This window comes from Zalophus californianus, chromosome 13 (assembly GCF_009762305.2).
Source record: "Zalophus californianus isolate mZalCal1 chromosome 13, mZalCal1.pri.v2, whole genome shotgun sequence".
Taxonomy (NCBI): Eukaryota; Metazoa; Chordata; class Mammalia; order Carnivora; family Otariidae; genus Zalophus; species Zalophus californianus.
In genome coordinates, this window is record NC_045607.1 from 94,445,447 (window position 1) to 94,459,529 (window position 14,083).

The window sequence follows — 14,083 nt, forward strand, 5'->3', positions numbered from 1 at the left end:
TATGGTGTGCCACTGCGGTGCTAGGACCGCAGCACGTCTGGAGAGGCACACCTGGGTTCAGGAGGCCTGTGACGGACCTGCTCACTCTAACTAGTTTCCAGTTTGCTTTAGGAATCCTCCTGGAAATCACATAATCTGTGTAACCTGCAGTTCCCGGACGCGTACCCTGCGGGATCCCCGTGACACCGAAAGGGCAGCTTGCAGCCGGCTTCCCACCCGGCACGCTGGGGGATTCCAGCTCATTCGGTCTCCACCGCAGAGTGCGGGGGTCAGCGTGCACCCTCTGTGCACCCCCAGCCCCTGTCCCAGAAAGGCATCTGCTCTACTCCCCACTTTCAGCAGGTGACAGGTGCCTGAAAAATGGCCAGAGGAAGCAGCCCAGACCCAGGCAGCGCCCTGCAGGGAGCAGGCAGGCAAGAGACCTGAGCCGCCGCCTCCCTCGCACCGGGCAGCCCCCAGGCGGCTGAGAGCTGCGAGCAGCCCCAACTCACGAGGGGCCGACAGCCTGGACTGTCACACCTGCAAAGGCTTCCCGGCCCCCATGAAGGGAGATCCAAGAAGTGCTCTTCCAGGGGTGGGCGCCTGCCCCGCCGCCCGCGCAGCTCTGGTGCTAGCCCCAGCCCAGCGGACAGCTGGGAGGGCACAGACCTGTGCTGGAGGCCACGACCTTGAGCTGCTGCACCAGCGGGTTGAGCAGCTTCCCTGCCTTCAGCTTGCTCTTGCTCTTTCTCCTGCGGCCGGCGGGAGGGGCCGTGTGGAAGAGGCCCAGGTTGGGGGGCAGCGGCTTGCCCAGGCGGCGGTACAGAGCCTCGATCTCCTGCTTTTGCTGGCTTTGCAGCTCCGAGATCTCCTTCAGGTGCCTGCAGGAGGGAAGGGAGGGTGGTGGGCATCCTGGTCATTCCCAACAGAGGCTGTCCACCAGAGCCCTGGGCAGGCAGGCAGGGCGTGAGGGGCGGGGTGCACAGCCGCAGGGCCGACGGGCCAGGACGGCTCAGAGGCAACAGGTGCATTCAAGACTTGCAGTCTTTATCTGCACCAAGAGGGCCCCGCTGGGGGTCTCCCGCATACACACACCTGACGACACTGAGAGCAAGAGGAAGAGCCTCAGGAGATTCAAGTTCTCATGACGCTGCCGCTTTTAGTGGTTGGGGAGTTCACATCTACACTCACAATACACACCCTACAAACCCCAGTGAAGAGAAAAACAACCAGAACTGAAAGGCTGCCTCAGCCCTTCCAGCAAAGCGTCCTTCCTCTGAGTGAGGGAACCACAGGAGAGAGGCATCGCAGATGAGGCCACGCCCCCGTGAGCAAGTATCAGCCAGGGTCCTGCCAGGGTGGCACTCGGCACAGGCAATACCACCCCCTGGATACATGGCTATGAAGACCCAGGTGCAATTACTGACTGTGGGCGAGGGAAGTTGCTAGACAAGCCAGAGAAGGGGACCCACTGGCCCAGCCCACAGCCACCATGCTCGCCTGCCCACTCGCCCGCCTAAAAACCCTGGGCCTGATGCCAGCCCCTCAGATGTGTCTGATGGGCCTGGCTGCCCTGGTCAGGGGGCTCAGCCCCTTAGCCACACCCAGGGCCCATCTTCTCAGTGCGTGGTTGGGAAACAGGGGTTTCTCGTGGCTGGACCACAGGAAGGAAATTCTGATTTCACTCTGCTATCCTCAATGCCTGCCAGACTTTAGGAAGATGATTCTAAAGAGCAGATTGCCTTTTGCATCAGATTCGCCTCTGATGGGGTGATATTTTGAGGTGAAATTGCTGAGGGGGAGAGGGATGGCGGGTCACCCAGAGCACTTGACTCAGGAGGACCTAGGGGAGACCCCTACTCGGACGCTCCTGTCTGTGGGGCTGCGGCAGGCATCTCAAAGCGCAGGGTTCCTGGGGCTCTAAGAACCACAAGTGCCCCCCAGCCCGGGGCCGGGCACCAGTGTCCCCCACGGTGCCCACAGGGTCTGAGCAAGCAAGGCTACCTTCTATCAGGTGCCATCAGCTCCCCTCAATTCAGGTACAGACTCTCCCTGCCCCCTCCTAAATGGTCTCCCCTTTCCACTGGGATCCATGCCCCTCCAGCAGGCAAGAGCCTGGACTTATTGCTGACAGCCCTGCTTCCTCAGAACCCCCCCCCCAAACCTTTCCTTTGATGCAACTCTGGATCTGGTCCCACCCCCACCTCCAGGCCCTGCGCCCTGGGAGCCGGCGGCAGCTGCCCCCAGCCCCTCCCCGAACCCTCCCCAGCGCCTCTCTTGGCTGCCCCCCCCCTTGTTGCTGTGGACCGCAGACTCCCAGGGCGACCACCCCCGGAGTGAGAGTGTACAGATGAGCCCCTCACCCCCCGACGCCCCACAAGGACATCCATCCCTGGACTGAGCACCTCCTGCCTCCGAGTCCAGTGCCTGCTCTATGCCAGGGCTCAGCGGCTGACTGCCCGGGACACCAGGAGGAGGGGGTTACGAGCACCTGGCAAGTGCCCTAGGGCTGGTCCTGACACAGCGGCTGGGACAGGTTGGAGGGAGGCTGGAGTGCAGGGCCGGCGCGGGGGGAAAGCAGTAACAGCACTTCTGCACAGCGTCCCCAACACAGCGGGGCAAGTCACACTTGCTAGGGGAGAGTGCCAGCCCACCGAGGGCCACCACGAGAGACCAGGGGCCAGATCAAGCCGCGGCAGGGCTCTCGCCTCTGCCCTGTCCCCAGCACAGGCAGCCCCAGGTGGACACAGTGGGGTACCCAGCTTCAGCGGCGGACACTTCCCCGAGCCGCCCCCGGTGCCTGCTTCTCAGGACCTACTTCTCCCGAAGACTCTGCAGCTCCTTCCTGATGTCTGCATCCTCAATCTCCGAGTCGTTGTCGCTGCTGATGTAGGATGACTGGGAGTGGAAGGAGGTCACGCTGATGGTGGGCACCTTCACGCCCACCCTGCTGGGTGTCTCCGGCCCCGGGGAGCCGGCCCGCGAGGACCTGTGCAGGAAGGCGGTAGCCTTCTTCACCAAGTCGCTGGCCACGCCGCCGCCGCTGGGCAGGGAGGCGTGCTTCTGCACGGGGGGCCTCCTGCGCGGACACTCATCCCCAGAGTCGCTGGACACCGGCTCACCCGCGCCGACCTCGATGGACGAGGCTGTCTGCGCCCGCCGCACAGCCAGCTTCACATCGGGGCTGTGGGGGGCCTCCTTCAGGTACACGTCTGGGGGTGCCGAGTACCGCAGGCTGTGGGGGGGGCCCAGGGTCCACTCGTCCTGCGTGCTGACCACCGAGAACCGGCCCACGGTTTTGGCTGGCGAGCTGCTGTCCTGCTGCCCTGGATGCTTCCGGGGGGACTCTGAGGCGAGAATGCCCTGCACCTGGGGGTGGCCGGTCTGGCCGTCTTCTGTCAATGTCCCCAGGCTGCTCAGTGTGGGCTGGGCTGAGGGCTCCCCAGGGAGCCCACCGCTGTGGTCTGCAGGCTCCAGATGTGCAGGGAAGGCAGGCGCAGGGACATCCTTGAGAAGGCGTGGAAAGGAAAAGCTCTCACCACGCACCAGCAGAGAGGAAACCCCACCGCCCAGCTGGGCGTCCCAGAGAACACTCCTTACCTGGGGAGCACTGGGAGCTGTGGGCAAGCCTGAGGCTGTCACTTGGCTCAAAGATGATTCTGCTGTAGGAAGGTCAAAATCATTACTCGGGTTAGTGTGGAGGACAAGGGCAGGAAGAGGTGCCCTCGAGCTGAATCCGATCAGTGAGACGGCAGGCCGCCCCCCGCCCAAGGGGAACCTGCAGTGTCTGTGCTCAGCAACTAGGAAAACTAAAAAATATTGCAGGATGTGCTATGCCCCCTTTTATCTTAGGAGACCCCCAATAACTTGGGGAAAGGAGGGTTCAGCCCATCACTACTCAGGTCCCCGGAGGCACCTGCTCGAGAACCTCGGGTACTGCCACGCCCTCTACACATCCGATGGCCATCACCTATCCCTTCTAACCCCTGATCGGGGCCATCTGCGTCACAGGTCATCTCTACATACCTGACACCTCCGCCCTGTCTCACCTGAGGGCCTCCCTGACATGATATCTCTGCGGATAAAAGGGTCTCAGGAGGTCCTGCATCAACAGCACCAGTTCCTCACCCTGCTGCTCCAGTGTCTGGGGAAGGACCCTGTCATCTGAGGCTGTCTCTGCCTCCCCATCTACAGAGTGTAGACACGGCGGGGTATTTCTGACCCCCTTTCCCAGGACTGCTGAGTGACAGAGCAGAAGGAGCTGACGTGTGGGAGACTGGGTGAGCTGAGACCCGCACACAGCAAACGACAGCCACGGGCAGGCAGGGGCTGCATGTCAGCCCGTGGCCAGACGGACATGCTTGGAGCAGGGGTGACAGCCTCCGGCAAGGTTTGGGGGCTGTCCCTGCACAGATTCCTGGGGAGACCTAGACCCAAGTGGCACACACCCCTCACCCACAGGCAATGCCTGACGCCCATCCTTACCTACTCCCGGCAGTGGGGACCAGCCAACCCGTCTTTGTACAGCTCCAGGGACAGGGGGGTTCACGGTCAACTACACCCCCTCTCTTTCTGCACGGCTCCGACCTCCAGAAACGTTTACCTTTTCCAAACTAGAATCTGTTTCCTTAGAGCTGCCCCACATTCCGGCACTCCGGGAGGAGCGGATTTGGGAGTGGCTACAGCACCGACGTCCCCGGTGCTGCAGGAGGGGCCCAGAGTGCATTTCTGGTGCACCGGAGTCAGAAGATGAAGCAGGCACTCCTCGTACCTTCCAGCACGTTCCTGCTTTACCACCTGACCCTCACTTTCCCAGGGAAACGGCACATGTTACAGCTTCCGACCCCACTGCTGGCTGTCCCCCGCCCTCTACGCTGTGACACCCAAGCATGCGGCATCCAGGGGTCTGACCAGATCGCGCAGGCCACTCCCCTCACTGCACATGGGCCTCATCTGCCTCGGACACACACCCAGGGGCCTCAAGAGGTCAGCTGGATCCCTGTCTTGCTGATCTTCCAAGGACTTGCAGGCCAAGAAGAAACCCCACACCTTAGAAGACCAGACCAGTGCCCTTGGGCTGAGACACAGGTGTTCCCACAGAGAGGGGACCCTCAGAGGAAGCCCCGATTCAGGAACTCGATGGCCCCAGCCTGACCATTTCCACAGACCTGCGGGAAGCCCCCAGCCCCAGCCCTGCGCTCTGCCAAAAGGGCCTTCAACACCTTGTAACCTTCTCAATAACAGGGGGCTGGGGGTACCTGCCAGAGCGCTTTGAGAGCACGGCAGCTGACAGCCCTGATCACACCCCGACACCCAGCCATCCAGGCTTTCACCCACTTCTACGGAGAACTTTCTCACCTTGGGGCATGAGCATGTCACGGTTTGTTAGGACACAGTGGGCTTTAACCTACACCTCACAACGGGCTCCTGCTATGTCTGAGTCCCACCCAAGATGCTATGGGGATGAAGGATGGAGATGCAGCATGTTCCGGAGCAAGGAAGGCTGGTGGCACCTGGTGGGCACTGGGGTTCTGACGGGTGACCTGGGGCTCATTACCTGTCACTGGCGAGGACCCAGCCTGGTCCAGCGCAGCCCCCAGCCCCGGAGCTGTTTCTGACTTTCCCAGCTGGAGGAAGAAACAGAAAGGGCCACGAGTCTCGCCTGCTGACCTCTGCAGGCTTTAACCTACACCTCACCAACGGATCTCCTGTATGAAAGCCGGGCTCCTCTCCGGGCCGCCCCAAGCAGAGCCCATCCAGGCCAGGTCGCAACCCTGCACACACATCCCAGTTCCCCAAATGAGCCACTCTGGCAACACACGCACGGGGTGGGCCTCTGAGAATGGGACAGTCAGGGCCAAGAGCGGCAGCTCTGCGTGCCTAGGGAGCCCGCCACCCCGGGGGGGCCAGGACTCACCACAGGCTGGGGCTCCAGGGTCAAGTCTCGGTCCCCCACCTCCACAGGGGTCCCAGCCGAGGCTGAGGAGGTGGGCATGTGCTCCTGGTAAAGCAGAGTTCGGAGCTTCTCGTCCAGGCTCTTGATGGTGCTGTCCACAAAGCCCACCCTGGGGGGCGGCCCCTCCCCATCTGACTCCAAGGCAGAGGGTGGCTGGGGGGGCACGGTGGGCCCCAGGGGGGGGCTGGGGAGCTGGGGGGTGGCTAAGCTGATGGCCCCCACCACAGGGGGGAGCGGGGGTAGGGGCTGGCCCAGGGCAGGCTGAGGGGTCCCACTGGGGGCACTGGGTGCAGGGGCCGGAGCCCGCAAGGGCTCGCCCTGGGCAGTGGCCTCCCTGGCTGAGGCAGGCTCTCCCAAACCTGTGGGGTAGCGGGGGGCCTCCAGAGGTGGGGCACAAGGCCCTGCGCCCGCACCCAGAGGCTGTGCAGCAAGCTGGGTGTCTCGAGTCTCTGCCAGTGGCTGGGGGGTCTCGCGCTCACTGGCTGTCCCCTGAGAGGTCCCTGGACCCCCTGCCTGCACAGCAGTCCCCATTGCTGGCTCTGCCTTGGGGCTGGCAGCTGCTGCAGCCGTGTCCTGGGGCAGAGCAGTCACAGGAGGGGAGGGTGGCACCAAAGGGGCTGGGGCACCACCAGGGATGTCCCTGGGGCCTGCTTGGCTCAGAGGCTGCGGACTTGCTGGGAAGCTGGACTTTTCCTTTAAGGACAGCTGGTCTTTACAGGGCGCGGTATCTAGAAGAAACAGGAGAAATGCCTCTGTACCAGCCTACTGTGGTCCTATTTACCTGGCACGTCTCTGGCCAGAAAGATGCCTTCTACGACCTGCAGGCCCCGCACACTGGCTTTCCGCCCTTGTCTCCAACGCACCACACGGGGGCTGCCCCTGCCTGAGATGCCTTCCGAGGTCCCGCAGCAGCCTGGCTTCTCTCTTCAGGCCTCCGTCCCACCACTGTCCCCTCGGCGGCATAGGCGTGCCCACCCCCTTCCCTTCGCTTTTCCTGCAGCACTTGGCCATCAGGCATAACCCGCTTCTCCGAGCCCCCACCTGCTAGGGGAGCTACGTGAAACGCGGCTCTGCTCTCCTTTCCACTGGCCCATCCCACGGCGTCATAAAATGAACTAATCAAAGCAAGGTGTCCGCGCAGTGAGGCCCACACACTCCCCTGCCCCAGAGTGAGCAGGAACGTCCCACCAACAGGCTCTGATGAGGTCAGAAGCACACAACACCCGCGCCCTACGAGGGGCTGGGAAGGGATCTTCGGGAGGAACCCTGGGAACCAGGCGATGGAACACGGCTCTGCGGCCTCCGGCCCAGGGCCTCCCCGAGCCTGGGAACATCCAGAGGACGTAGGAGGTCCTGTTTCCCAAACCAACTAGTCCTTTGAGCCTACTTTACTTAAAACTACCTAAAACAAAAAATGAGTAGCTTACAAAGACCGAGTGGGGAGGGGGAGCGCGGAGATCCCCTGCCCCGGACTCACGTTGCCCCTCCCCGAGCAGGTCACAGAACTCCACATCTGGTCTTTACAGCATCACCACGTAAACATGTGCTCTGAACACCACAGCTCGGTTCTGCCTGATTTTGAATACCGCGTCCACGGGCCCGTGTTTCTTCTTTCCTGTCTGGCTTCTCTCTCACCACCGCGTCCTCCACCGTATCCGGGAGGCGCACCCACGTTGCGCGTCTGCATAGTTGCACTCCCTGCCGCTCCCACGCCTCTCGAGCCATCGAGGTGCTGGCATGACCTGCCTGCTGCCCGTCTGGGACACGACTGACGCACGCGCGTGAGCGTGCCTGGGCACATCTGCTGGGCATACACCCCACACGGGGCTGCTGGGCCAGGGGGGCTGCAGCCTATGGGAGAGGGTACCCACGCTGCCCCCAGGGCGGCCTCTGTGCTCCCGCTCCCCCACGTCGTCCTGGGGAGTGTAATAGCACCTAATGTGATTTCGTTGTTTGTTTTATTGTGGTGGGAACACTCAACACACGGTCAACCCTCTCAGCAAAATTTTAGGTGTGAGGTACGGCACCAGGTCTGCAGGCTTGGTGCTGTGCGGCAGTCTCGACAGCTCATCCATCCCGCACAACTGACACTCCATCCCTTGAACGGCACCCCCCCCCCCCGCCCTTCCGCTCTGCTTCCATGAGTTCCTGGGGGCCTGGGGGCCCTGTCAGCGTCAGCAGTGTTTGTCTATTTGGGACCGACTGATCTCACTTAGCATAATGTCCCCAAGGTTCAACCACGTTGTTCCCAAACGGCAGGATTGTCTTCTTCGAGGATAAACACTATGCCCTTGTAAGTAGCTGCCACATTTCATTCATCCACCCACGGAACATTTAGGCTGTTTCCATATCCTGGCTACCGTGAGTGGTGCCGCAGCGAACGCGAGGGTGCAGACATCTCTGCGATACTGATGTCATGCCCCGTGGCTATGCACCCAGAAGGATTCCTGGATCAGAGGGTAGCTCTGCTTTTAACTTCCCGCGGAACCTCCATACTGTTTTCTCCAGAGTGGCAGAACCGGCCTGCATTCCCACCAAGAGCGCACGAGGGCTCCCCTTTCTCCACATCCTCACCAATACCTATCTTTTTCTGTTTTTTATATTAGCCGTCCTGACAGGCACTCAGTGATATCTCTGTGCTTTTCGTTTGCATCTCCCTGGGAACAAATTAAACTGAGCACCTCTTGGGTTAATCTGGATTAACGTCCACGTTAATCCTGTCCACGTCCCTTGCCTGTTTTTCTGTAGAGGTGTCATGCTTTCCTTTTTGATTGACAGGAGTTCTGTATGTGTGCTGGATAAGAACATTTCGTTGCTTACACGTATTGTAAATATCTTCTCTCACACTGCAATTTGCCTATTTGCTCGATTAGTCTTTTAGTGAACAATACTTACCAATTTTAATGTAATCAAATGTAACCAAACTTTTAGCCAGTCTTTCCTTTAGCAGTTTTTGCGAAGATGTTCTCCTATGTCACTTGTACATTGAGATTCACAATCCACTTGTAATGAGTTTTACAGTATGAGGTTAGAAGCAAGGATTATTCTCCCAGTGTGGAGAGCCCATAGTTCCAACTCTCTGTTTTGTTTTTAAAGAGTTTTTTTTTTAGATAGAGACAGAGGATGAGTTGGGGGAAGGGCAGAGGGAGAGGGACCAACAGACGCCCCACCAAGCGCAGAGCCCACCTCAGGGCTGGATCCCAGGACCCTGAGCTCACAACCTTTTCCGACTGTGCCACCCAGGTCCCCCAACACTCTCTTTTTGTTTTAAAGACCATTCTGTCCTCACCGCTCAGCAGTCAGACTGTTCTTGTCAGTCGAGGCGGGCGTGCCTCTAGATGCTTTTACTCCATTGCTCAATGTACTCCTCTTCCAGTGCCACAGTGTTTCCACAGTTGTGGGTTTACGTAATTAGTCCCGACACTTGACAGAACCATTTCCTTCCTCTAAGACAGTATCTTGGTTTTTCCTGGCCTTTGCGTTTCCACAAATACTACATAATCAGCTTGTCAATGCCCATAAAATACTGTTACAATTTTAACTGGGACCACAATGAATCTATAAATCCATTTGGGGAGAAGTAATGTGTTTACAATATTGAGTCTTCTAATCCATGAAACATATATATCTTTTCATTCATTTCTTTTTAAGTTTCTCTCAATGTTTAAAAGGTTTGGAGTATAATGGACTTATTTTTTGTTAGATCCATCTCTATTTGATGTTTGGTATTATTATGTCAGCACAAATGGGAATTTCTCTAAATTTCACTTTCTAACTATTGCTGGTATAGAAAAATAACTTTTATTTAGCTAACTCACAAAACTCAATTTTAATTTGTAAGTTTTAATTTCCAATTATGTGCCATATAGTCACTTTGTCAATAAATAATGATTTATTTCTTCCTTTCAAATCCTGACATCTCTTTAAAGTAATAATTAAGTGCCATTAAACACAGGTAAAAAAAAAATTATTATTACCACAAATACTATTACACAATAATTTCCACCTCAAAATGGGAACCAAGTTTTAGCAGACATATTCCTTGGGAAGAATTGTAATTTGGCCCCAAACAATAATTTCATATCAAGGGCTTCTTCGTAAAAGATCATATTGTTCTGTTCACATGTTTAACAAAAAGTAATAATGTTAAAAGACACATCACCTTTTATGAAACACCCATATGGAATGACACTGAAAAATCAGAATAATCATTCAGCTCTGAGCATCTATTATGGAAGCCTACCTTAAGTTGGTACCAACTCAAAACAGCCAAAATTTACTTCGGGAAACCTTGTTTTGAGATGAATGAATTTTCTTCAAATGAAAAAATAAAGCTACTGTACTATTACCGTAACACCTCCAAAAATATTTACAAAAAGTGGACAGGGAACTAACTCTTAAATGTGACTGCACATTGAACTCACTTGGAGGAGCAAAAGATGACACTGGGTCCCATCTGCAGAAACTCCGATTTTACCATACGAGGCACACTTCTTCCATCCTGCTGCTTTCCTTTCTCTCTTTTCATTATTTCTTTTGCCCCTTCTGCTCTTCCTTACCCTCACTCCATGCTTCTCCTTCTTTTCCTTCCTGATGTCTTACCCCCACACTGCACTAAGCCCTCCAGGAGATACTGGAAATAAGTGGTGATAATTGATATTCTGTTGTTCTCCATCTCAAAAAGAAAACATTCAACACATCACTATTAGAAATACTTGCTGTTGCTTTTTAAATAGATACTCTTTGTCAAATTCAACGAATTCACTTTTAACCTATCTTCCTATTACCCAAAGGCACTAACAGATTTTGAATCTTATGAAATGCCTTCTTCCATCTCCGGGGATGATCGCATGCTTCTCCTTAACCTGCGCCTCTGGCAGCTAGCATTCCCCTCTCTGCTTCTATGAACTTTTTTTCCCCCCTCAGACATCATAGAGTATTTGTCTTTCTCCCTCTGGCTTATTTCACTTAGCATGATGACCTCCATGTTCATTCGCGTTGTCACAAACGGCAAGATCTCCTTGTTTTTATGGCTGAATAGTATTCCACTGTATATATTTACCACATTTTCTTTATTCATTAAAGTGTTAACACTTAGCTGGTTTCCATATCTTGGCTATTGTGAATAATGTTGCAAGGAACAAGGGGGTACAGATATCTCTTCAAGAGAGTGACTTCATTTCTTCAGATCTATACCCAGAGGTGGGATTGCAGGATCATATGGTAGTTCTACTTTTTTCAGTAACTTCCACACAATTTTCTATAATGGCTTTACCAGTGTGTATTCCCACCAGCAATATACAAGGTTTCCCTTTCTCCCCACGTCCTGGCCAACAATTGTTACCTATTGTCTTTTTGAAAATAGCCATCCTGACAGGTGTGAGGCAGTATCTCATTGTGGTTTTGATTTGCATTTCCCTGACGACTAGTGATGCTGTGTACCTTTTCTTATACCTGTTGGCAATTTGTATGACTTCCCTGGAAATACATCTATTCAGATTCTTTACATATTTTAAATTGGATTGAGGGGTCTTTTGTTTTTGCTATTGAGTTGAGTTCCTTACATATTTTAGATACTAGCCCCTTACCAGACACAGGATTTGTAAGTATTTTCTCATTCTGTAAGATGCCTTCTCACTCTCTTTTGCTGTGCAGAAGCTTTTCAGTTTGATGTAATCCCAGTTATAATTTTTGCTTTTGTGCTTGTGTTTGTAGTGTCATATTCATTGTCAATGAGTCTTTTTCCTGTTTTCTTCTAGGAGTTTTATGATATCAGGTCTTCATCCATTTTGAGTTGATTTCTGTAAGTGGTGTAAGACGGGGGTCCAATTTCATTCTTCTACATGTAGATATCCAGGTTTCCCAGAACCGTTTATTGAAAAGACTATCCTTTCCTCATTGTGTATACTTGGCACCCTTGTCATAGATTAGTTGACCATACATTCATCTGTTATTTTTTTAAAAGATTTTATTTATTTATTTGAGAGAGTGAGAGAGCACGAGTCGGGGGGGGGGCAGGGGCAGGACAAGCAGGCTCCCCAGTGAGCAGGGAGCCCGACGCGGGGCTCCATCCCAGGACCCCGGGACCGTGACCTGAGCCGAAGGCAGGCGCTCAGCCGACTGAGCCACCAAGCACCCTGGGAGTCTGACTCTTGATTTCAGCTCAGGTTGTGGTCTCAGGGTTGTGGAATCAAGCCCTGCGTTAGGCTCTCTACACTCAGCGCAGAGTCGGCTTCAGATTCTCTTTCACCCTCCCCCCTCCAACTCGTGCTCTCCCTTCTCTCGAAATAAATAAATAAAATCTTAAAAAGATGTTTGGAAGAATTCACTAGTGGTCTGGACTTTTATTTGTTGGGAGATTTCTGATTACTGATTTAATGTCCCTACAGTTATGGATCCATTCAGATTTTCTATTGTTTTCATGATTCAGCAGGCTTTGTGTGTGAGTCTAGAAATTTATCCATTTTTCCTAGGTTATCCAATATGTTAGCCTAACTGTTCATGGTAGCTTCTCATGATTCTTTGTATTACTATGGAATCAGTTGTGACGTCTCCTCTTTCGGTTCTGATCTTGAGTCCTTTTTTTCTTAGTCTAGCTAAAGGTATGTCAATGTTGTTTACTTTTTTTAAGATTTTATTTATTCATTTGACAGAGAGAGAGAGCGCACAGGTAGGGAGAGAGGCAGGCGGAGGGAGGGGGAGAAGCAGGCTCCCCGGTGAGCAGGGAGCCCGACGCGGGGCTCCATCCCAGGACCCCGGGACCGTGACCTGAGCCGAAGGCAGGCGCTCAGCCGACTGAGCCCCAATTTTGTTTACGTTTTTTAAAAAGCTTGCTCTTCATTTCGTTTACATTTTGTACTGGTTTTCTGGCCCCCACTTATTTCTGCACTTATCTTTCTTGTTTCCTTCCTTCTGCAAACTCTGGGCTTGGATTCCTTTTCTTTTTCTTCTTGGAGGTGTGAGGTGAGATTTTCTTGTTTCTTAACGTAGACTTTTATCACTATAAACTTTCCTCTTAAAACTGCTTTTGGCACATCTCATAAGTTTTGGTATTTTCGTTTGTCTCCAAGTATTTTATTATTTCCCTTTTCACTTCTTCTTTGACCCACTGTTTATTCAGAAGTATGTTTTTATAGTTTCCATGTATTTGTGCATTCTCCTGCTTCCCTCCTGCCACTGATTTCTAGTTTCATACCATACAGTCACAAAAGACAACAATGTGATTTCAATCCTTTTAAATTTGTTAAGATCAATTTCATGATCTAACAAATGATCTATCCTGGAGAATTTTCCACGTTTGTTAAGATTGTGTGTTCTGCTACTGTTTGAGGTCGGAAGGAGGTATTCCGTACATGCCTGTTAAGTCCATTTATAATAAAACGTCATTCCAGTCAATATTTCCTTATTGACTTTCTGATCCATCCATTGTTGAAAGTGAGGTATTTAAGTCTATACTGTCTCTATCTTTTAACTGGTGAACTTAATCCATTTACATATAAAGTAATTATTGATATGTAAGGACTTACTATTGCCATCTTATTGTTTACTGGCTGTTTTATAGTTCCTTTATTCCTTTCTTCCTCTCTCGCTGTCTTCCTTTGTGATTTGACGATTTTTTGTAATGTCATGCTTTGTTTCCTTTCTCTTTATTTTGTATATTAGAGCTATTTGTGATAACTATGAGCCTTACTTTAAAAATAGTTATAACAGTTCATTTTAAGCTGATAACTTCAATTGCATACTGAAACTCCACACTTATACTTCCCCCACACACTTTTTTGTTTTGATAACACAATATACATTTTTTATATTTTGTATCCATTAAAATTATTGTAACTGTAGTTTTTTCAATACTTTTGTCTTTTAACATTTATACTAGATTTAAGTGATTTAGACACAGCCATCATATTCTGAATGAGTATGTACTTTTATCAGTAAGTTTTATGAAACACATGAAAACATGTGTTTTCATGTTACTAATTAGCATCCTTTTACTTCAGCTTGAAGAACTGTCCTTAGCATTTCTTGTAAGGCAGGTATAACGGTGAACTCCCTCAGCTTTTGTCTGAGAAAATCTTTAGTTCCCCTTCATTCCTGAATGACAGCTTTGCCAGTATTCTTAGTCGTCAGTTTTTTACTTTCAGCACT

The 14,083-nt window shown here is 52.7% G+C and overlaps 1 protein-coding gene across 13 annotated transcripts in view; it reads right to left on the reverse strand.

Moving 5' to 3' along the window:
* WNK2 (WNK lysine deficient protein kinase 2) overlaps nucleotides 1-14,083 on the reverse strand; it is a 133,286-nt gene that overhangs the window by 37,406 nt on the left and 81,797 nt on the right. For 12 of the 13 annotated variants that reach the window (XM_027615283.2, XM_027615281.2, XM_027615285.2 and 9 more), the window contains exons 20-24: nucleotides 5,897-6,663; nucleotides 5,537-5,606; nucleotides 3,580-3,641; nucleotides 2,798-3,486; nucleotides 649-860 (exon numbers count right to left, since the gene is read on the reverse strand). In XM_027615283.2, coding sequence (XP_027471084.2) covers nucleotides 649-860; nucleotides 2,798-3,486; nucleotides 3,580-3,641; nucleotides 5,537-5,606; nucleotides 5,897-6,663 — 1,800 coding nt within the window. The remainder of the gene's footprint in view (nucleotides 1-648; nucleotides 861-2,797; nucleotides 3,487-3,579; nucleotides 3,642-5,536; nucleotides 5,607-5,896; nucleotides 6,664-14,083) is intronic. The other variant, XM_027615274.2, reaches the window with a different exon arrangement.